This window comes from Misgurnus anguillicaudatus, chromosome 3 (assembly GCF_027580225.2).
Source record: "Misgurnus anguillicaudatus chromosome 3, ASM2758022v2, whole genome shotgun sequence".
NCBI classification, from domain to species: Eukaryota; Metazoa; Chordata; class Actinopteri; order Cypriniformes; family Cobitidae; genus Misgurnus; species Misgurnus anguillicaudatus.
The window spans coordinates 35,517,943-35,543,307 of record NC_073339.2 but is presented as its reverse complement, the minus strand read 5'-3'; the positions used below and the strand labels follow the sequence as shown (position 1 = coordinate 35,543,307).

Here is a 25,365-nt window from a genome sequence, read left to right as displayed (position 1 = left end):
AACGTGTTTCACATTCCTCTAATACACACAACACACAAGTACCCAAAAACACACAGAGGAGTGCATATTTACCTGTATTTACTGTAGACACTTATTGTTTTTATGTAACGTTTATGATAATTACTGTGGTTTAATCTTAATCTTTATCCCTAAAAGTGACTTTTTTTGCATTATTGCATTGTTGAATTAATTTATGAATCATGTCTACACAAGAACACACATTTTCCAGCTAATTTAGGACAAATCGTCAAACAATTGTTTTTATATAAAGATAAATATAATTACTAAAGACAGACCCTAATCCAAACCCTACTTTTTACCATAACTCTAGCTTCCTTAAAGGCACAGTTCACCCAAAAATGAAAATTCTGTCATCATTTACTCACCCTCCCATCGTTCTTAAAGGAACACGCCGACATTTTGGGATTTTAGCTTATTTACCGTATCCCCAAGTAACTCTATCTGACGCACCCACCACTAGCTTAGCTTAGCTTAGCTTAGAACAAAGACTGTAAGTAAATGGCTCCAGCTAGCATACTGCTCCCAATAAGTGACAAAATAACACGAACATTTTCCTATTTATAAGTTGTGATTTGTAGTGTCACAGCGTGTAGAAATAACAAGGTCATATGAGACACAGCCATCTTTTAACAGTATACATACTACTAGGAAAATGTTCGTGTTATTTTGTCACTTATTGGGAGCAGTATGCTAGCTGAAGCCATCTACTTACAGTCTTTGTGCTAAGCTAAGGTAGCGGTGGGTGCTTCAGACAGAGTTACAGGACGCACGGAGACGAAAAAGGTATGTATGGACTTTTTTAATTCTGGGGGATATGGTGAATAAGCTAAAATTCCAAAATGTCGGCGTGTTTCTTTAACCTATTTATTCTGGTAAACACAAAATAAGATATTTTGATAAAGGTTGCACACAAAGCACACATGTGGGTAAATGATGACACATTATTTTTTATTTTTTATGAACTATGCCTTTAAGGAAGCTAAAGTTATACTATATACTGTATAATGAACAATTAAATTTAGAGAACGTTCTCAAAAAAAGTTGTACCTTTCCTCTGGGAACAAAATTGTTCTTATGTTAGCTAAATAAATCACAGGAACATAGACTGTGACTGACTCATTCTGACATTTTGGATGTGTGTGTGTGCGTGCGTGTGTGTTTGTAGCCTAAAATATATTTCCTTGATTTTACTCCAGCCTTTGTTTTGTTCAGAAAAAAATCTACATTTGTTTTAGTGAATCTCATTGTACTCAATGTGTGTATTTGTGTAAGGCATTTCTCCTTGATATGACCCTGCCCCTGCTATAGGTCAGAAACAACCTGTGTTTGCTTCTGGAAGTGGCGATCTGATTTCGCTTTCTGTGTTTATGTGCATGTTCACACAAAACGACTCGGGCAGTCCCGTAACCTAACCCTGATATCTTTATTTTTGTTACGGGTTACCTCTTTCTTTTATCGCATGTGGAAGCAGGGATAAATTTAGGTACACATGATGTCAGGGGTTGTATTCTATATGTTTGTGTCTGTTGTGTTTCATTGTGAATGAAATGTGAATTGAATCAAATGGAGAAGGTCACATTCCCCGTAGACAATTGCAGTCTTGTTTCCTTCTCCTCAGAGGCACTTTGACTTTAGCTCGAAAATCGAATAGTCACCAATTGAGGGGAAGTTTTGTGTCAAAAGATATCTGTCTAGCTGTGGGCTGATTCTTAGTAAAGGTGCTGTATTTGTGCCATGTGTGTTGCCATAACTTGACTGATAGACTGATAACAGAATAGTGAATGTTAGCACATTACTCGATGTAACTGGTTTATAAGGAAACCTCTTTTATGGAAAAAACAAATCAACCTTATTTCACTCAAATTTGTTTTTTATCTTTGCACATTTTGCAATATTACTTTAATTTTTTATGGTGTGCAACCTTCAAATTTAACCCAGATACATTTAGACATATGTAACAGGGTTAAATAATCATGTTTTGGAAGATAAATATACTTTTTAGTTTCAAAATTTGTTATGTCACACTAATGTTGACCTGCCTACTATATCTATTTAAAGGATTAGTCCATTCTCTTAGAAAAAATCCAGATAATTTACTCACCACCATGTCATCCAATATGTTGATGTCTTTCCAATGCTTAACAGTTTTAATGCAGTTTAAAATTGCAGTTTCAAAGGATTCTAAACGATCTCAAATGAGGCATAAGGGTCTTATCTAGCGAAACGATTGTCATTTTTGGAAAATTATGCACTTTTAAACCACAACCTCTCATCTTCCTCCGGTCGTGTGATGCGCCAGCGCGACCTCACGTAATACGTCATCACGTCAAAAGGTCACGGATGATGTATGCGAAACTACGTCCAAGTGCTTACAGTGTGGAGAAAGAGGACCGTTCCGACATCGTTCTATGTCGAATTAAACTAATTTATGTCTTTGTGTCAGTTTATTGTTTAAAATGGTCCGCAAATGTGCGTTTCATATATGTAACCTTGACCTTTCCACGGCATTACACAATTATGGGAGGTCGCGCTGGCGCGTCACATGACCGGAGGAAGACGAGAAGTTGCATTTTTATTGTTCTTGCCAAAAATTACAATCGTTTCGCTAGATAAGACCCTTATGCCTCGTTTGGGATCGTTTAGAGTCCTTTGAAACTGCAATTTTAAACTGCATTACAACTGTTAAGTGTTGGGGTCCATTAAAGTCCATTAAATTAGAAAAATCCTGGAATGTTTTTATTGATTTATTGTTACTACTACTACTACTACTACTACTACTGCTACTACTTCTACTACTACTACTACTAATAATAATAATAATCAATAAATCAACCATTCTGGCACAAGTGGCACCTTTCCTGAGATCAAATCGCTCCACACTGCTTGTCAAAGTCATCTTACTGCTTATTTGTTTGCTTTTTAAATTCAGTTTTCACTGCAGATATAGTTGCCAGATAAAACTTAATAAAAAATGCCTTTTACAATTAGATTTGTCTCAGAGTAGTACCACGTTTTCTCCAGCAGGTGGCATTAATCTAACTCTACTGGGTAGCAACTCTACTGTGTCACTGCTGTTTTTAAACCTTATTTTAAAACAGCAAGGGTCCAAAAAGAACAAACTCATAAATAAGTGCAAAATGGCATCTCATGTTCTTAGTACAGTCTGACGTGTGCAAGAGCAGTAGTTTCAGACCTGCATGTTCAGTACATAACTAGCTGATTTAATGAGTATTTGTGTTGGGAAGTCTCCATAGCGCTGCCCCCAGAAGACCTCGTTCAGAGCTGGTACTCATTGAACTCAAATAAGGGCTCTTCCACATAGGAAATGATCTGTAGTAGCCTATAGAGAAACAGGATACAGGAAGATACACAAAGATTTCCCAGCACACGACTGCACATTTCACACAAAAAAACAAAAACACTTGCACGGACCATAGCAGCAACCTATTGCTGATTTCAGATACTCATGAAATGAATCAATTTCCTTTATATTTTGTGTTTAGGTCTTTCCAGGATGCGCACCACAGACAAATCTACAATCCCCTGCAGCCCAATCACAGTTTCAAGCTGTAAGCTTCCTCAGAAAGCATCTTCCAAACTACCAGTGAAAACTAATCCCACAAGTCCCAGCTCCTCCTCGAGTACAATCAGTGAAAACAACAGTATCAATGTAAACAAAGGTGGGTGTGACAGCATCTTTATTAATGTTCTTAATGATGTTCTTATGACCTATAGTATCTTTAGTTACTTAATTATTAGAGATGCACTGATATAAAAACAATTCCACAAACACAGATAGCAAATTATTTAGACTGATATTGGCCAATACTGATAATTTAGTGGTTATATTAACTTGCATTAAAGAGGACATTTCACAAGACTTTTTAATAAATCTTTGATGTCCCCAGAGTACATATCTGAAGTTTTAGCTCAAAGTCCCATATAGATAATTTATTATAACATGTTAAAATTGCCACTTTTAGGTGTGAGCAATTTGGGTGTGTCCTTTAAAATGCAAATGAGCTGATCTCTGCACTAAATGACAGTGCAGTGGTTGGTTAGTGCAGATTAAGGGGCTGTATTATTATAATAAGATCCCATTCTGACATCACAAGGGGAGCCCAATTTCAATTACCTATTTTTTCACATGCTTGCAAAGAATGGTTTACCAAAACTAAGTTACTGCGTTGACCTTTTTTACATTTTCTAGGTTGATAGAAGCACTGGGGACCCAATTATACCACTTAAACATGAAAAAAGTCAAATTTCATGATATGTCCCCTTTAACTAAATTCTGAAGATTACATTTTCTGAATGTTATTCATTCATATATAATGACCATTAATATTGAACATTAAACTAGTGATATTTCTTTACATTTTCTATACACAGGGCTCATATTCATTGCATTTTCCTGTTCTCTTTTGATTGACAGGATATATTGTCCATGACTATCGGCTGTTTTTAAACTATCGACCAATGGCCGACAGTGATACCGATTGTTGGCCGATATAGCAATGTATCTCTATTAATTATTTTCTCGTATCACTTTTATCATGTACATACCAGCACCATGATATTTTGGACAGGTATGCCCATCCTGTCCTTTTATTCCCATTTGGTAGTATCACTGTACCGTACTTTTAAATAGGATTTTACTTTTTCTCTGGGCATTGCTCTCTGCAGATTGACTGCAATTTCTGCGTAAAAATAAAGTACAGATCCGGTCCTATTAAAATCTCAGTAAATTCTTCTGAAGACATCAATTAAATTAAATTAAATTAAATTAAGAGCAAATTTAAATCTTTGCTTAAGTTATATCTGTCTTAAATATTTCTTCTGATATAAAGAGCCATTAATCTCACAAATTTCTCCATTAGTTTTTCAGAATAGATCTCAACAATGTCACAAACTGAGCACAAAACGCAATATCATGGAAGTATATGAACTCAGACATTTCTCATCAGATTTACCCAAATCCAGATTATTTTACCTGTACATTCTGCGTTAATTTTGCAGCTCCATATTCTTTATGCATTTTAACAATTGTCCCATTTGCTTGTATTTTTATTTCTCCTCTTTATTTTTCCAATTTTAAATGAGAAACACTTAGAAGTACTAAAATAAAATACAACTGACACCTCCATCAAATTTCTTGAGCTAGAGCAACCACTGAGCCATACAATTTTCCTCTTTGTCAGGTCAAAGGTCACATCTGCTTAGACTGTAGCTGTGAACATGAGTAACAATCATCTCTACCATTCCAAAGCTCTGTGCTGTAAACATCAGAAGAAAGCATCCTCCGCATGCCACCCTCTCAGAATCATAACTATTCGTTCCCACACGCAAATACAAAAAATGGTTATCCTGTGACCTTATATTCAAGAATAATCAAAATCCATCCTTTGATTCAAGTTGTCATGGTAACTCAGCTATGAGCAATAAAATAAATGCAGTCTCTGATGGAATGCACATGAATGTGTTTGTTTGATAACTTAGTAAGACTTTCTAGGTAAATTCCCAATTGAAATTGCCCATTAACATCAAACACAAAAGTCTTTCATTTGAATGATGAATGTTTGTGGCTTGATGAACTGATAAAGCAATTATATATTGTTGTGCTTGTGCGTGTTCTGTAATCAAAGTTTGACTAATGGCCTAGCTTTGATTTCTGACTGATTGGGAGGCCTTTACTAATTGTAGACGTATAAACAAAATCAATCTTAATTGCTTTTGATTTTAAGATTTCGTGTGAACTGTTATTTGTTTTAGTTTCATGATGGGTGCCATGGATTTGCTCACATGCCAACTGAGTTATGTTTTGTAGATGTTTGCACATGTTTAAACATGAACTTAAAAATACTATATTTAATGCATTTTTAAGTCTTTAGATCATAAATGTATCTGCTTTTTGGTATGTTTTGAGATTTTACTGGAATCTATAAGCTTTGATTCGATCGCAATCTTAACTCCGCTAACTTTGTTTTTTGTGAGTTATTACCATTACACGCAAAATTGTGTTTAAATTATAAAGCGTTATTATATGCTTACTGTTGCAAATCAGGGTAAGGTAAGGAAAAAGGTAAACAGTTTTTATGTACTTGCTCAATAACAGATTTTTGTTCATTTTTAACAAAAAATAACAGATTGCAGCTTTAAAGAGATAGTTCAGCCAAAAATTTTAATTCTGTCATAATTTACTTACCCTCATGTTATTCTAAACCTGTATGAGTTTCTTTATTTTGTTGAACAACCAAGATATTTTAATCATAGATGGTAAGCCCACAATTGACGGTACCCATTGACTTCCAAAGTCGGGAAAACAAATACTATGGAAGTCAATGAGTGTCGCCAATTGTGTGCTTAAAGGTGCAGTGTGTAATTTTTAGAAGGATCTCTTGACAGAAACGCAAAATAATATATAAAACTATATTATCAAAGGTGTATGAAGACCTTTCATAATGAACCATTATGTCTTTATTACCTTAGAATGAGACCTTTTTATCTACATACAAAGAGGGTCCCCTTACATGGAAGTCGCCATTTTGTGCCACCATTTTTCTACAGAAGCCCTTAACGGACAATTTTTTGTTGTCTCCGACGATGACATGTTTTTCCGGTGGCAGCTACCGTAGCTTCTCTATGTGTTTCAAAAGCAAGGGGTGAGCAGTGGACTACACCGTTGGTTGCAATTCGCAACCTCACCACTAGATGCCACTAGGGTTTACGCACTGCACCTTAAATATCTTCTGTGTTCAACAAAATAAAGAAACTCATATAGAACAACATGATGGAAATGATGACAGAATTTTCATTTTTGTTTGAACTTTCCTTTTAGTCTTCTATGTTTTATAATCCTTGTTATATCTCTGTGATCAGTCCCTGAAGAGAAATCTATCAAGCAATCTCCTCCATCCCAGATGCAAGGAAAGTCTCTGGTCAGTAAACCTGCATCAGGTCACCGCAACAGAGCGAGCTCCATCCCATCCAAACCAGTAACAGGTGAGAGACCATAAGTAGAGTTCTAACACTCATACCCACCCTTATATACATTCATTCACATTCATCTGTCTCTCATCATTTCTTATTTACACATGAAAGACCCTCAAATGGAAAATCACTTTGTTGTTAACTGGTAATCGTTCATCAGTGAGAATGCGGTGATTGTCTTAACAAACACTATCTTTGATGTGGTTGTGTGTAAGTGTAAAACAAGATATGATTTCTAAATGTAGTTTATAATAGTTTAACATATAACTTTAAATTTTTGTTCGTTTTAAAACTTATATAACTAAATTATACTATCTTAAATTAGGAACTGTGTATCTTAAATAGTTTGTGTATTTTAAATTTTGAATGTAATTTCACATTTAATTTTTATGCTATAAAACGCCTGTGTTAAACACATTATGGGGTGTTTTCCCGGAGGGATTAGCTTAAACCAGGACTAGGCCTTAGTTTAATTAGGACATATAACTAGTTTTAACAAACACGCCTTACTAAAAAACATTACTGGCATGCATTTTAAGGCAAAACAAAGGGCACTAATGTATATTAAGATATGGCAGTGCAAGTTGTTTTCAGTTTGGACATCTCTTACATTTACTTTAGTCAAAGACTAATCGGGTGATTCTCACGAAAACTTGGTTTTAAAAATGTCAAGCATGAAAATGTAAAATTTGCTTAAATTTACTTTTTTTCCCACCAGACATTGAAAAACAAAGTCTGGAGTAAATGGGAACATTAATTTAAGAACTTTTACTTATCATTTAACACTTTTTGTAACATAATTTAAAAAATTAGTCCTAAAAAATCTCATTACCGCAACAGTCAGAAAACATCAACACTGACATATTTTCAAAATGACATGACAAACCTGAAAGAACATAATTTGGAGATTCTGCACATGCATTTAAAATCAAAGTATTATGCTTCTATTAATTAAATTAACATTTAATAAGCATCTGTTGTGGTAATGATAATCAAAATGTCGTGTAAGCATTCTGACAAGACAATATTTCAAATTAACTGTAAAAAAATGATCTTACCTGGTAGCCATCTTGAAGTAACTGGTCCAAGTGCTTGGTCACTCAAAATCAAACTTTATTAAAATTCTGTATGTGTGCTTAAACTGTTCTCAAAAAGTGTTGCGGAGGATGAGAACATCAGGCATGGACACATCATTTTCCTAATTTTTCTTCATTATTATTATCCATGAATATTCAGTAAATATTTTTTCTGTCATCTAAAGTAGTCTAGCAAAACATCCATTTATTTTTTTTCTTAATATTTTTGTGTTAATTTGATTAAATTACAACATAACGCATGTTCAAACACAGCCGGACACATTGCGGTAATGAGAATTTCAGCAGAAAATGAGATAAAATTTACAATTATAAATTCTTATGTTGAAATCACACATTGTGCAAGGTAGAACACAGTATTGTGTTAATTCTGATGCTTTTTAATGTTACTATATTACTAAAGCTAAAATCATTAGTGCCGTGGTGTTTCAATGGTTTCGTGAGAATCACCCAATCCCTGTCCGGGAAACCGCCCCTTTGTGTCTAGTTAAGGACAACACATTTAATGCGCATTTAACAAAGCTTCCTTGTACTGCATATTAAAGGTTACTATTTTAAAGAAGATTATTGTTTTATATGAAACTGGAGTCATTGCTCTTAAAGGGATAGTTCACACAAAAATAAAAATTCTGTCATTATTTACTCACCCTCAAGTTGTTCCAAAAACTGTATATTTTTTGTTCTGAACACAAAATGAAGATATTTGTAATTAAGCAGGAAACAGGACCACCATTGACTTTCATAGAAGGGAAGAAAATACTATGGAAGTCGATGTTGCTCAAATATCTTCATTTGTGTTCAGCAGAACAAAGAAACGTATACAGGTTTGTAACAAGTTGAGGGTGAGTAAATAATGACAGTATTTTCATTTTTGGGTGAACCTTTAATGAAAGTCATACCCTGTTTTCATTGGTTTATTTTGTTGCATTTTTAAACAATAAAAAACCTACATTATAGTTACAAATCTACATTATAGTTATTAGTTTAAATATATTTTCCAGGAAACACACATGCTTGTAAAATATTCACCATAAATGCACTATAAGTTGTTTCACATATAAGCATCTGACAAATGCATACATGTAGGCTATATGTACATTTTCAAAGAGTATACCTTACAAAAAATAGCATTGCATTTCTTGATTTCTTTATTGAAAGTGAAACTTTCTGTCATACATTTTAATGTTTCAATATGTAATAGTTTCCATTTGCCAAAGGTTTTAGGATTGGGTGTTAATAGTTACGTTTGAATAACAAAGCAAGTGTGGTTCAATAATTGCCTTGCTAATTGTCCTAAATGGTAATATGGTTTAAGCAGTATTCTCAATGCCCCACCCTGTCCCACCCAATTGCATTTAAAAACACACAGCATCCATACTTCCTCCTCAAAACACCAAACTTGCACTGTGAAGCATCTCACTGTGTGGACTATTAACATGAAGTTTGATTTCTTCTGCACTGTTGCAATAGGGCTAAAGGTCCCAGCTGTGACCAACCACATTACAGCTAAGAATAACCAGAATGCTTTGCAGCGAAGTGGATCTGCGCGACATATTCGCTCAATGACAACAGCAGGTAAGACTACTTATGTATGTGTTTGTCTGTTTTCAGAACTTTTACAATAAATGTATACGATGAGTTACAAGGTTTCTTCAGGTCAACCAGTGTGTATTGAAAAGCCTTATATGACTGTTTTAGTCACCAATAGGTGTGTCATGTTCAGAAACCTTATGTGCAGACTTATTATATTGTATTGTTTAACTAGATTTTGTAACAGTTTGGAAAACAATTAAGTTGGAGATGGGTTATAATATTGGCTGCTATTTTTAATTATATAAAGATGAAGAAGTGAGCATTTTTTATCACCCAAGTGAATTTTGCCAACAAAGCAGTATTTCAAAATGGCCTGAGGCTGAAATTAAGTGGATTTGAAGTGTTTAAAGTATTTGATGAATGTATAATACATGCCAAGAGCATTTGGTTAATAACATTATCTCATTTTTGATGGAGGTGGGGTTTAGAGGCTTTTGTATCTTAGTGGTGTTTTGTATCATATAGTGTTCTTCTGACCTGCTTTTGTTAGTGTCATTTAGTAAAATTGACTTCTGCAGTGTGACTTTTAAGTAGTGGTCATGCAGGTTAAAATACAGTAACTGTGTTTACTGTAGGCACACATTGATCATATAGGCCTATACAGTATATAGCTTAAATGGAGTGTGAAATTAGTCTTTCTCTGTGTTACAGAAACAGTGAGCATATGTCTTTGAATGCATAATATAACCATGTACAAGCATATTAGGTGCCATCATAGTGTGCATGTGTTGCTCTCTGTGTTCATACACTCCAACCCTTGATTGTTGATAATTGATGTTGTTATGGGCATGGAGCTGTCTGAGAATAGCGTCGGACCCCAGTTGTTATATGCTGCTTAACGTCTCTTCATTCAACAATGTCACTCATCAGTATTCCAAAGGGTTTGTTTCTCTCGCTCTGTTTCTTTCTCCCTGTCCAACAAATGCATTCATTCAGGAAGCCTGCTGCTTGGTAGACATGCATAAATGAATGAGAACAGACACCTAAAAGAGATAAAAGAATAATAAAAAGTCATTTTAATGGAAAATGTCAAATTCGGCAGTAAAAACCTGTTACCTTGCTATATACGGTGCAAAAATGATCTTAAACAGAACAATACATGTGATATTACAGTAAATGGTATACAGATCTTTTAAATTCTTTTCGGCATCAGTATCAATAATTGGCATCAATTTACAAGACAGATTTTTACCATACGGTTGTATTTGTTGGCAATATGCAAAAACTAACATGAACAAACAATAAACAATGTAGTTCGTGAGCATTTATTAATTATTAAAATTTGTAAATTTCATTAGTTACCCATGTTAGTTTATTGTGCATTAACTAATCTTGATTTGAAAATTATTTTAGCAAAAATTGTATTAGTAAATGCTGATATTAAAATGATCTAATAAATGCTTGAGAAGTATATTGTTCATTCTTAGCTCATGTTATGCATTAAAAGGACACGCGGTACCATTTTTAGCATAGTTTAGCACAGTCCATTGAATCTGATTAGACCATTAGCATCCTACTAAAAATAACCAAAGAGTTTCGATATTTTTCCTATTTAAAACTTGACTCTGTAGTTACATTCTGTGTGTACTAAGACAGAAAATTAACCAAGAGGACTATTTTCAGGCAGTGTGTAATATCACTACGCCTCCTGCAGCCATGTAACAGCAGCAAAGTCCTTAATTATTACGCCAAAATGAGAGTATAGTTTCTAGCTATATCGACCTAGAAAATTGCAATTTTTTATTTTCCATCAGCCTAAGTACACGATGTAACTACAGAAAAGTCAAGATTTGAATAGGAAAAATATCGAAACTCTTTGGTAATTTTTTAGCGCAATGCTAATCAAATTCAATGGATTATGCTAAGTTATGCTAAAATGGTCCCGCCAAACCCGAAAATTGGCTGAATGGATTCCAAAACGGTAAAAATCAAATGTTTAACTCATATTTTCAAAAAAGTGGAGCGTCCCTTTAACTAATGTTAACAAATACAACCTTATTGTAAAGTGTAAAGTGTAAATTATTATATCTACATAATATCTGTAGATTAAATATGTGGTTATGAACTGTAAAATATATATGCATTAGAAAGCCATCTTGTAATGCCTAAAATCTTAATTAAAACCAGTTTTACAGTGAATCACACCCTATAGCCTTTAAATGCAGTATTCTCCATCATCATACCACAACCATACTAATACTGCAGGCAAGAGAGAATGACATTACTCACACACCGCAATTTCCTTGCTCTCCACATACACCCTCCCCTTTACATTTTTATTCCCTGTCTCCCTCCACCCCCCTCCTGATAGCATGAGTGTGTCTGTCAAAGCTTAGCTTGTGTGTGTGTGCATGTGCAACACACATAAAGGATTAGCACACTGCGTGTAGAGAGAGAGAGAGAGAGAGAGAGAGAGAAAGAGAGAGAGAGAGAGGAGGAGGAGGAGGAGAATATATGAAACACTGGTTAAGCATCCAAGAGGAGAGAGCGGTTGATCTCACAAGAGCTACTCGACATTCCCGACATCCACATCATCACCATCTTGAGTTTTTCTGAACCAATTTTGTTTTCTACCTTATTTCTCATTTTCCTTTTTTCCGAAAGGGAATTCTATTTTTGCTGTTTATCCTATTTCATCTCATTCTTCTGAAAATATTCTCTTCAACTCTGATTTGGATTTTTTCTTTGCCTTTAAAACACTTTTGGACTGCAGTGAGAAACCGATCCGGGTTATTCTATCTATATTTCGATTTTCCTTCTATTACCTGTTCTTATTATCTAATCTAGATATTTCTAGATTTTCTTTCTTGATTTTGTGGAGGATTTGATTCTCCTCCTGTTGGACGTTGAAGGTCATGTTATGGTCTCCGAGACTTTCCCTGTCCAACTTCCACGTGAAGCTTACGGCTAAGGGACTATTCCGTAATCTCCAGCTACTGCCGGGATGCAAGAAATCCACTGTGGTGTTTCACGCAGGTTTGAGAATCTCCCACTCTCCATCTCTCTTACCATACGCCCCTTCCCCCTCCTGTCTTTATCCTTTTGACACCCTTCTCTCCATAGTTACTGTTGTTTCATCCGTGCTTTGACGGGCGTGTGGCAGCCTTCACCATTGTTTTTTTTAATACAGAGGATGCTTACAAAGAACTCTGTGTGTGTGTGTGTGTTTGTGTGTGTGTAATATAGTGAAAGGCCTGCTCGCGTGATCTATAGTGCAGTGATGCCCGTGCCAGAGGGCACCATGTGCAAAGCCACAAATAGAAGCCCCCTGCTGTTTTTGAATGTGTGTATTTGTTTATCAACAAATAATACTATGTCTGCATCTTAATATAAACAGCATATTTATTAAGGTATAGAAGTGTACAAGGATATACATACACTGATTTTATATAAAATCATGAATTAAAGCAGATTAGTGGGAATTGGTAGTGTGGAAAATAGGTTTAAACTAATTAAAAATGTGTTTGTGCATTTTGGAGATCAGTAACCAAACTTTCCCCCACTCTGTCTGCAATTCTCCATTGCCCTCCTTTCCTGTGTGTCAAATAAAAATTTAGGTTAGGGTTCATTCAAGGATGCTGTTTATCTGTCTGTCTCTAGGCCTCTTTCTCTTTCTGTCTCTATTTCTGTTTCTGTCTGTCGATAGAATTTCTTTTAGTTCAAATTAATTTTTTATGTCAAATGTTATATATCTCTTAAATGTTTATAGCATATATATTTATAGCCATAGCCAAAAAATGCATTTCAGTTATTGATTCCAAAAATCATTAGGATATTTCGTCAAAAATAATGTAAGGTATTTTTAACATTACCTACCGTAAATATGCCAAAAATGTATTTACTGTTAGTTATATGTGTTGCTAAGGACTTTAATTGGACAACTTTAAAGGCAGTTTTCTTAATATTTAGATTTTTTTCATACATCAATGGAAAGCTTATTTATTTAGATGATGTATAAATATCAATTAAAAAAATTTACCTTTTGGTTTGGTGGTTCAGGGTCACATTTAAGTTTTGAACAGCTGGCGCTCAGTCAAGTCGACTCTTAAACTTTAAGAAAATATAGATTTTCTTACGCTAAAGAAAAATTAAGCCTATTTTGGCACCGTTAGATTTTTTTACAATAGAAAATCAGTGAATTTATTTTATTTTAGACACATTATCTTAGTAAGAATTTGAGAGAAAATGTCCTGAATTGCCATGAAAATGTCCCAATGCAAAAACCTAATAATTTAAAAAAAGCCTTAGCTTTATTTCAAATATATTATTATAAAATATATTATTATTATATATACATTTTTCTCTTCTGAATTATATTTAAATATGTCCTGAACATTTTGTGATCTTAATGACTTTTATGTTGGGTCATATCAATCTAATATCAATATTATATTGATAATATCATATCAATCTATCAAATCTAATATTTTTGACTTGATTAAAACCAATCGAAATGTTACAACATGATCCACCTTTTTGGATGGCTGACAAAGTATTTCTATATGTATCTAACTAACAGAAGCCAAGAAAACATTAAGGTGTAGAAACACCATTTAAAGTAATTAAACATTATTTTTAAGTGGTTTACTTTAGGGTGTTGGTCCAGTCTAATGCAAGGCATAATGGAAAATTACAGAATATTCTTGAAAACGCATAGAGAGTGCAACCTCTCCTCATGGTTGTCGCCATAGAAACTAGCATGCCGGTTCATGCAGCGCTGTTATTAGCAGACCTGATATATGTGACCTAAACAGCCGGCATGTGCGTGTTTGTGCGAGAGAAACCGTTTGTACACGACGAACACTGTAGATCGCATTGCACATTACCTGACAAATTCAAGATTTAATTGAATTTTAAACCAATGACACAGCCAGACCAAATTCTCTATGCACCCTAATGTTAGGGGTGGCATGTTTGTGTGCCAAATGCACAAGTACACACAATGTACTCAAAAGTGGGCCAACTCAGACACATTTTACAGCCTTACTTTTTTTATCTAAATCTGTTTATTTATCTGGATTTAATAACATGCTTCTGGCTTGTAGTTTTCATCCCTTATCAGAAGATTTAATCTAAACTGCCTCTGGCCTCATTCCCAGAATTCCAATCCAGATTATTTAGCTGAATCTAACTTCCCTTTCTATCTGTGTGTAGTATTCTTGTGTCTTGTTTACTGTCCCAAATGCACGATTAAATGTTTGGAATAACTGGTTGTAGCTTTTAAATATACAGTGTACTTATTCTGTGTGCTGTAGCACAGTGAAGCATTGGTCAAATCTTTTGTAGCATCCCCACTGAGACACTTGCAGGAAATTACAAGTCTTAGGTCACATAATGTGTTATGAGGCAAGACAGATGGCAGGCCTACAATTTCCCGTGGATTTATGTCTATGATGGACCAGAGATGTATCTCAGAACCAGAATATGATAGAGGCTTGCATCTAGGCACAAGAAACCCCCCATACCATGGCATTGTCTTATGGCGCTTTTCCATTGCATAGCACCCCACAGTTTGGGTCGGGTCAGTTTACTTTTGGGGGCTTTTCCACTGGGTGCAATACGTTGTACCTAGTGTTTTAGTACCACCTCGGTTGGGGTTCCAAGCGACCCAAGCTGATACCAAAACGTGGTGCGAAAACACTGTAGATCAATGATTGGTCTGAGAGAATCGTCACTACTAGCATCATCGCTATAATGTAAAAGATTAGCTTTACCTTCATGCTAGCTTGCGCTGTCTTGAGTAAACCTATTGTCATCTGGGCTTTGCTGTAAGTTCCCAAACTCCCTTTTAGCGATGAAAAACATCCACATGTTGTGAATCAGGAACACCATAACAGTTTTTTCCAGACTTCCAGTTTGTGGCGGCACATCCGCGATGTGCAAGTCCAAATACAGTATATGCTTTAATGCAACTTAAATAAGGCTCAACTGAGCGCATTGATGGACGCCACGGGTGTTTGTACAAAAACCGTCATGTGACACAGAGGTAGTGATAAACACAATGTGCAAACGTCTATTTGTGGTGGTTAATTTTAATTTTGTGGCGGACTGATAAATAAATGAATGTATGGGAATGTACAACAACGCTCTCACTAGTATGATGTCACCTCAGTAGGCAGCGCAAATATAACGACACTATTATCCCTCCCACTCCGAAGTGTTACTAAACTCGATGGAAAAGCTAACCAAGCCAAAGTGAGGTTAGCTGACTTGACCTTAACCGCGAGGTACTTTGCAATGGAAAAGCGCCGTTTGTAACCACCAATAACACCCTAGCAACTGGGTAATTACAGTTAACTATAAAACCCTGGCAGTCTTCCATTCTGGGGTCATAGTGGCAAGTCTTGCGCATGCAAGCCATATTTACAGTACATGTTGTTAAAATCTAGATGTTCTATTATATTGGCCTAATTTAACCTCTTAAACTCTTCAGATCCACCAGCGAGTCCAAATCAAGATAGTTTCAAAGTCCATGTGGAATTTTTCTACTGTATCATATTGTATGTGGTATCCTAAAGTTGGTCCATCTTTGTTACCGTCGCAAGTGGAAAAGGGTATAATAAAATGCGTCGCTATATACAGCTGATTTTTGGGACCTGAGGGAGAGGTTCTAGCAGACCTATTACAGCGCTTGCGGCCCGCATAGTAGTGGCGCTTTGTTACATTTTTAAGGAGGTGGTATCAGGCTACTGCGTTGGTTACGTCGTAGGCTACACATTTATGCGTACACTTGATGCAGAAGTATAAATTAACTTTTTTTTCTGCAAAAGTGCACCACTTTCAAATGGGTTTGCCAAATTTAGGTGGAAATCCAACACAACTGCAGAGTGTTAGTGGATTTTTTAATAGAAGATCTTTAGCTCGTTCAGAATTTCAAACCACGAGAAAATACAAATGGTTGTGTATGTGTGTGTACTGTATGTGTGCATCACACTTATCCTCTTGACGTCCTTCAGTGAGCCATACCCTTCCTTCCTGTTTTTATCCTCAATTGTAGTCTTTATATAACCATAATTTTTGTATTGTTTTGTATGAAATAATGAATTAGGGGGTGTGCACACCAAAGCTTTTACGCCGGCGTATGTTTTCAATTGTTTTCAATTGAAGCGCAAAGTTTTTCAAAATAGCCAGAAGCTGGCTGTTTTTTATGCGCCGTAAGTCGGCTCTCAACGGTTTCTCTGCGCTGAACGCCGAGAGTTGAAAAATATTTAACTTTGGGTGAAAAGCTCAGCTCAGTTAAAACACGGCCGTCCAATCACATTGGAGGGGAGCGGCGGGACAAACGTCACAACAACCAACCGAGCAGAAGTATCACAGCAAACAAAACGCTCAGCTGAAGAAAGCTGGCGTTCAGCTTAAAAAACAGCTGGCATTCGGGGTCCATTTGGCGATTTCAGCCGCTTAAAAAAACTTTGATGTGCACTCCCCCTTATGGTAGTATGTTATTCTACCACAGGCCCTGGAGGTCGCTCTCTCTGTCCGGCACACTGGCAACCCTCTGTCTGTCTTTCCAGCTGTGCTATGATAGGTAACATCACCAAACCAGCACACAAGGTCTCTTTTAGTCAACTACCTATAAGTAATATAAACATACACCTTACTGGCCTTCTAAAGAAAACTAGGTGCTAGGTGTGTTTTCAAACTGTGTGTTTTCATAGAGACTGAAAATGAATATGTAGTTGGTCATATAATATAGCAATAGACTCTGAGTTCCAAAGTCGGCAGCTCCGCTGTACCACCGGTGTGGATCCGCCCCAGACTCGATTGCTATCTGGGATGTTGCTACAGAATTTATTACAATGGACACTAAAAAGCCAAGATGTTTTTAGTTTTACTCAGTCAAAAATATGACTAAAATGTATACAATGGCCATATCAAGTCCTAATGGTATTACTATGGGTTATTAAGAATCTGCCATGCAATTATTTGCAGTACCTTGTAGTACCACATAAATAACATGGTACATTTAGTACTCTTTTAGTATTATGATACAGCATATATCAAACTACCCAGGTACAAATACATAATTTTACCATGGTACCACAGTGGAAAAAGGATGAATTTGCACAATTTTTGCACAATTGGTTTATTATAAGAGACATTTTTGTCTGTAAAACATGGGCACTTAAACTTAAACTTCACTTAATGTTTGGACTGTTTGATATGTTTCATTTATAAGCTGGTGAAGCATTGCATAAGCAGCTCAAGGGGTTGTGGGTTTGATTCTCAGGGAACACATGCAATGTTAAAATGAATGCATTAGTCACTTTGGATAAGACCATCTGCCAAATGCATAAATGTATGGTTCTTTGTGTTTTTAAAGAGATTCGTTCTCCTTAACATCGATACACAACTCTCTAAGGCTGTGATGTGTTTGAATGTGTTTTTTTAGGCTTTGGAGTGTGTGGCACTACTTTGGTCTGAGTGAGATAATGTTCTCCATTAAGTAAAATGCTACAGCGTTTATTCAGGCTTTCCTTCAGAACGGGTGCATAATTTCCTCACCCGCCTCCCAGTAATTATGTGGAAGCCGTTTTTGGTGAGAGGCGGTTTGCTGTTGTGTGTGTGATGTTTAATCTTGCGGTGTAATGAAAAGAGGATTGTTTCGAGAAAAAAAACTGCATCAAAGGAACACCACTATGTCTGTTAGCACAACCATGAACATATCCGGTCTGGGTGTGGACATGCTTGATGGAGCACCAGCGTGTGTGTGTGTTTTTTAAAACGTGTGGTTGTGTGTGTATGTAAGTGTGTGGTAGGTAGTTACGGTCTGTCTCCAGTGGTGTTTGGGGGACAGCAATCATAGTATGTCTCCTGTCATAGTAGACTGGCATAAACACTTATTATGAGCCCTTGACTACACACTAATTACATGTTTCTCATAGACTTTTCCTGTTCACACACACACAGAGTCTAAATGTGTGTGTGTGTGTGTGTGTGTGTGTGTGTGTGTGTGTGTGTGTGTGTGTGTGTGTGTGTGTGTGTGTGTGTGTGTGTGTGTGTGTGTGTGCATGCGTGTGTGTGTGCACCAGCCTCTGTGTTATACAGAGCATCTGTGCTCTTTTCATTTGCTAAAAATCAGCATCACTGCATCAAAAATGAAATATACTTTTTTACATTTTATTAGTTTATAAAACAACACTATAACTAATACCCATTCCACTTACTTTATTAACTTAATGAACGACTTGTGATATAGCTGAGACATGTCTGTACCATGGCACCACCACAGTACATTTGTGACCACAAACTCACAAAATAAGGGTATTTATTAAAACTTGAGATTTATACATCATCTGAAAGCTGAATAAATAAAATGCTTTGATGCATGGTTTCCATTGATGTATGGTTTATTAGGATAAAACTAGGGATGCACCGAAAATTTTGGCCGATACCAATAACCGTTAACTCTTTATATTTGGGGGCCGATAACCGCTATGTATATAGGCCGATAAATATTCATATTATTTTCACAATGAAAAACTCCCAGACCGCGGACATCTTGTCTTTGCACTAGACTAGCATACTCTTCTTAAGCCCGCAACACGTGTCATCTTGTGCTATGTCACAGAAAGCACCAATCAAAACTCCACATGGCCAGCAATGAGCAAGTGAAGTGGTTAAAACAAACCAAAATAATCCATCATTTATCGGCTTTCATTTATCGGCCAAATTTTGCTATCAGACCGATAACAGATAATATTAAAAATAAGCAGTTATCGGCCGATAACGATATGTCGGACGATATATCGTGCATCCCTAGATAAGACAATATTTTGCCAAGATAAAACTATTTGATAATTCTAGAATCTTAACTTGCAAAAAATTTAAACATTAAGAAAATTACTTTTAAAGTCCAAATGAAATCCTTAGCAACACATACACTGCAAAAAATTATTTTCAAGATAAACATTCCTAATATTTTTGTCTTGTTTTCAGTAAAAATATCAAATTTAAGTGATTTTGTGCATAAAACAAGCAAAAAAATCTGCAAATTATTTTTGCTTGTTTTATACACAAAATAACTTAAATTTGATATTTTTGGTCTAAACACTAGACTTATTTTATTGGGTCGTTTAGCTCATCAAGAAAAAGCATCTTAATTTAAGATTTTTTTTTATTTTTACTGAAAACAAGACAAAAATACTAAGATTTTTTTCTGAAAATAATTTTTGCAGTGCATTAATAATGATAAATAAATGTTTATATTTATAGGAAATTTGCTAAATATCTTCATTGAACATAATCTTTACTTAATATTCTAATGATTTTTGTCATTGAAAAAATAAATAGGTTTGGACCTATACTGTGCAATGTATTTTTGGCTTTTGCTACACCCATGCTACTTATGATTGGATGATGTGAGGTGTTGTGGCAGGGTCACATTTTAAAGTGGTGTAAGTGACAAAATGTATCTTTTTGCCACAGTAATATGTTTACCAGAGATGAAGTATCTGAGGTCAGCAGTGATGTGATTGAAGTTGATGACAGTCCTTGTAACGGATTGTGCACATGTGGTCATGTGACTGCAAGCAAGGACACGGTTACGGCAAGGGGGCCATAAGTTATTACTGCTAGAGGACATATCTGATAAACACACACACACACGCACGCACACACAATTAAGGACAGTACATTTAACTTGAAAAGACCCCCATCATAACCCACATGTTCTTTGTCCTCTTCTGGAGACAGTTAACCTGAAAAAGGCAGCAGTCATCCCTCTATTTCAAGCCTGTGTTTAAATAATGTACTAGGGACAATTGTCATTGGCGATCTCTGTTTTATACATCACTAAGATATTTAGGTGGATATAGGATATAAGGAAATATAGGGAATGTGAGTACAGTTTGTTTGTGCATATCATAAGCAATATCAGTGGCGGCTTGTGACTGCTCATCCGAGGGGCGCAAATTCAAAATAAGTGTTCGCATGTGTGTTGCTTGTGTTTTCAAAATATGTGTCATGTGAATCATGTGCATCACATGTTTTGTCACAATAAGTGCCTGCTGCACACATGTCAAGACTGTTTATGATAAAAGAGACGCTCACGTTCACAAAATACACGCAAGACACTCCCTTAACAGCAGTGTCGGCGCCAGAGAATACAGAATGAGGGGGCCTCCTATTTTACTGGTGGGGCACCTGGTTCATCTTATTATTTTATTATTATTATTATTACTACATGGCACTGTAAAATGCTTGGTACTGATTGGCCACTGGCCAGTCGCAACATTCAAAGGTATTTTATTCCTTGAACAACCGCCTGAAACACAGCCTCACCCGGGTACTGCGAGTGCGAGCGAGTCACGTTAACAGGGACAGTTTAATACCTACGAATTAATACAGAATAAATATGCATAATTAATAACGTATATGAGATTGTATTTACAATGATTAAACCGAATGTTCCTCTTTTGACTTTTAACTTGTTTTAACGCGTCTGGAAACGTTTTGCCAGAAGGTTTGCATTTCTTAAAAATAAGCTAATAAAAGACATCAAATCAAAATGTTATGTCTATATATTTACTCATATTAGCAACTAGCCGTGAAATTAGCAGGATTGATACAGCCAGCCAAGTTGTTGTCGCCAATAAATCCCTCACTATAGTAAAACCATAACTTATAATAATTACGTTAAAGTGCAAGACTGGATAACTCACGCAAATAATAAAGACCAGTACATAACCAAATAACAGCAAAAGAAAACAATGTTACTGACATATCTAACACCAGAATGAACTATGCGTTTACCTTCAGAAGAGCTGCAGGCGACGAGAGGACTTTTTAAAACTTTTTAAGAAGGTCCTTTTATTTGTCGCGAAATTTCTTCGTCTTGCTCAAATGCCAAGACTTACAAGTATACATTATTTAGACAGAAAATGAGTTGGCGATTGAGCCCCCGAACGTGACAGTAACTTTCAGTGCAGACAAAACACTGGGGATACCTTTAAGAATTTGTGTTGTTCAAATGTAGTGGCTGCCTGTATGTAACTGGCTGACTATGTTAGCATTTGTTACCTTTTTATCATCCGCCTCGGCTATCGTGACGGTAGTTGTAACAGTTCACTCGGGTTTGTTTACACGCAGTAATGAGCAGACAATGTGGTTCCGAAGCACATTTTTTTATTTCCAACGAAACAGTCTCCATCGCTTTCTTATCAGGTTTACATCATCTGAACACCCGGGTGGCAGGGCAAAACTTGCAAATAAACTTGAGATAAACACGAAAACAGCTCGTATTTCCTTCTGTGTATCACTATTAACAACGCACATGCGAACACAGCGCTCCTCGACTACATTACCCAGAGTTCAGCACGGTCTGCACTACAAGCCCCACATTCTTAAACATTGTGGGTTAGTATTTTAATTATTATTTTTTATTAATTATACTCCGAATTTTATTCAGTATTCATTGTATAACCAAATGTATTTGCAGCACATTTTTTTTAATTATTAAGTTCATTGTTATTTTGAGAAGTAAGGGGGCACAGTGACTCAAGTGGCCGGGCCATGCCCCCTAGGGCCCGCTCGTGGCGCCGACACTGCTTAACAGTAAACTCTGATTACGCATTAGATTATGCGAGTATCTGGCAAACGCGAGCATCTCTTTTGTCATAAACCCTTTGGACGCATCTGCGGCGGGCACTTGTTTTGACAAGACACGTGATGCACATATCACTCAACGCGCAAAACATATATTTTGAAATTATGAAGCACACACATGACGGGCTACATACATGTTGTGACGAACTTCGCATTAAGCGCCCTCGAAAAAATAAGTCACCGGCCGCCACTGAGCAATATTACATTTTTCTGCATTTGATCTAATTAAATTATAGTTTAAATGAAGAGAAAATTTAGATTTTTAATACAACAATTAGGTGTTCTGATTTTTTTATGCACAGAGGAGATAAAAATGAATATAATAGTGCTTAGTGTTTGTGTGAAAATTCCCACAGGGGATTGATGTTTATATTGTGCCTCTTCGTTAATGATTGATTGATTATTTGTAGTCGATTTGTTAAGACTTGTTTAATTTCCAAACCACACACGACACCTCCAGAGGCTATGTGGTTTTAAAAGAAACGTGTGTGAGCCAACTGAATGCAGTGTTGCAGTCCAAATTTGTATCTGCCAGGAGGGGGCGTCATAGGCACTGCAGGATATTCAGGTTGTGTTTGCACCTTTCAATTCCCTCTGCTCGGACATTTGTGTGGGAAATCATTGATAATTGCTTTATAAACACAGATTAAATTCATACACAGACTAAATTAGCACATACATTTTAGTTAAGGTGGTTAAATGCATAAACACAACAATCATACAACCCCCTGTTGTCTTCTCCTTATAGTGACTTTTGTTGTATAGTAAAAGATTTGATTTTCAGGTGTTTTTTAAGATATTGTAAACAGTTTGTATACAATTAAAAATAAATTGATTAATCCAATTTATTCTTCTTGATAAATATACAGTACAGATCAGAGATCACTGATATCCATTTTTAACCAGCAGTCACATTGAGCAATACTTCTTAATCTTAATAATGGGTTTAAAACATGGAAAACATTGCTTGGGGTAGATGGTACACTGTTTTTTTTTTTTTTTTTTTTTTGAGAAATCTACAAGTCAATATTCTTTACAGATTATAGGACGGGAAACCATACTTTGTCTTGACTTTGCCTGTAGATAATGGTCGAAAATGCACTCTTGGTACACACACTGTCTTTCTCTCTTTGTCTAATGCACTCTTAATGTGCTCTCTGGACCTTAGCGCATTATCATTAAGAATCCATCCCAGCATGCACTGGGGCTTTTTTAGGATCAAACTCGAGAGACATTGATGAGGGCGTGTGTTGTTTTTGTTGCTTTAGGCATTTGTTGTATGGCTATTGTCAGTGATGTACATTTCTTTCAAATGATGTCACAAATGCATCTTAATATTCTCCCTAGTGGGTGTGTTTTCTTATGAAAGCAGTTTTTTGTGCTTTCACTGGTTGAAGTGACATGTGATGCTGGACTGTGAAATCATGCTGAACGTCATGACCACGCTCTCTCTTACAGTGGACAAGACTTCCAAAGCGCCAAAGGCTGCAGGGACGACGGCTGGACGGACACAGCCGCACAGCGTGGTTGGGGTAAATGCACAGACTGAGGAAGAAGAGGAGAGAGATCTTCGTACTCAAAGTGAGAAGAAGAGTCAGTGTATCCTGCAGCTTCGCAAAGTCATCGCTAATGGCAACCGACGCCTGGAGGCTCTTGCCCTGGTCGTTCAGCATGTATTCAGTGAGGTAAGAGATTGCCATTTTGAAAGATCTTACATACATTTTAACTATTTTAGATATATGATAGATATCTTGAGTAAACAAAAAAAACATTTGCATTATACTACTGACTACTAGACACAAATGCATTGCTAAACATTTTAGTTGTAATGTAACATATATCTCAAATAATCTTTTTATTATGCATTATGAATCATATAACATCATTAAACACATCTAAGATGATATTTTAACTAAGTAGATGTACATTACATTATCATTCTAACTGGTCAAATTCTAACTAGTTCAAAATGCATAAAGAGTGTTTTATGTTAACAGCCATAGTGTGTGATCTGTTTTGTCTACAAACCGGAATAAAACAAATTTTGATGGGGGTACCATTACTAAACATTTCCAGGTGTGTATATGTGTTTTGAAACTGCAAGGTAAACCGATGCTGGATCACATTCACTATAGATGGAGGATTTGGGTTAGTCAATAAACCGAGCTTGACCTGATCCCCGCATGTGATCAGTATCTGTGTGCAACCAACCAAAAACACAGGATCTCCTGTTCATACATTTATTCATATTTGCCTTCAAAGCCACATGTTACTGATGTTGGATTGATTTTCCTTAATGTGCAGCTTTACTGCAGCTTTGATAGTCAACGATAAAGCACAATAAAAGCCATTCAAGTTAAAGAGGAAACCGTCTGTGTTGGATCAAGGGTCTCTTTGACTGAATGTCAGACCCATCAGCCCGGCATAATATCTGGGAGTCTCAATAATAGCTCTTTGTTTTGTGATCGTGGATACAGACCTGTCACGGTGCTAATTCCAATTCATTTTCTTTCAGTTTGCAAATAGTTTCAAAATCAAAGAAGCTGTCAATCACCCCAAGCATTTAAGCCTCCTATTGATCTGAATGAATCAATAGGTAAACATTGTGTCACCATAGCAACATTTGCTACTGTAGCATACTGGATTTAAAATAAACAAAATTATTAACTTTTTTTTTTTAATTACATCAATCAGGAAGCAAGTCAGCATAATTGAATGTTATTATATGTGTTGAACCTCTGGTATCTAGCTTGCTAAACCAGTAATAGGGAATAATGATTCATTAACATTTTCACATTCTTGCTTCGCTATTCATAAGCAGGTGTTTGAAAACTTACGTGAAGTTCTTGTTGGGTAGTATCGTTGTCGTGTCATGTTTTTAATGATCCTTTGGCTGCTGGCAGTAAGGTCATCCAGACCTATAATACAAGGCTTTATTAGATAAAATATTACACCCGTCTGTCTGTGATTGTGTGAACATTCTTTTATGACTGGAAGAATTTTTAATTCTGAATTTGGAGGTTGCCAAAAGACAGAGGCCAAAAACATGTTACATACTGTA

The 25,365-nt window shown here is 36.0% G+C and overlaps 1 protein-coding gene across 2 annotated transcripts in view; it reads left to right on the top strand.

Moving 5' to 3' along the window:
• The window catches only part of mtus1b (microtubule associated tumor suppressor 1b), a 56,203-nt gene that overhangs the window by 16,857 nt on the left and 13,981 nt on the right, over positions 1-25,365 (top strand). For both annotated transcript variants that reach the window (XM_055205707.2, XM_073865684.1), the window contains 4 exons: positions 3,525-3,701; positions 6,901-7,023; positions 9,576-9,680; positions 23,763-23,989. In XM_055205707.2, coding sequence (XP_055061682.2) covers positions 3,525-3,701; positions 6,901-7,023; positions 9,576-9,680; positions 23,763-23,989 — 632 coding nt within the window. The remainder of the gene's footprint in view (positions 1-3,524; positions 3,702-6,900; positions 7,024-9,575; positions 9,681-23,762; positions 23,990-25,365) is intronic.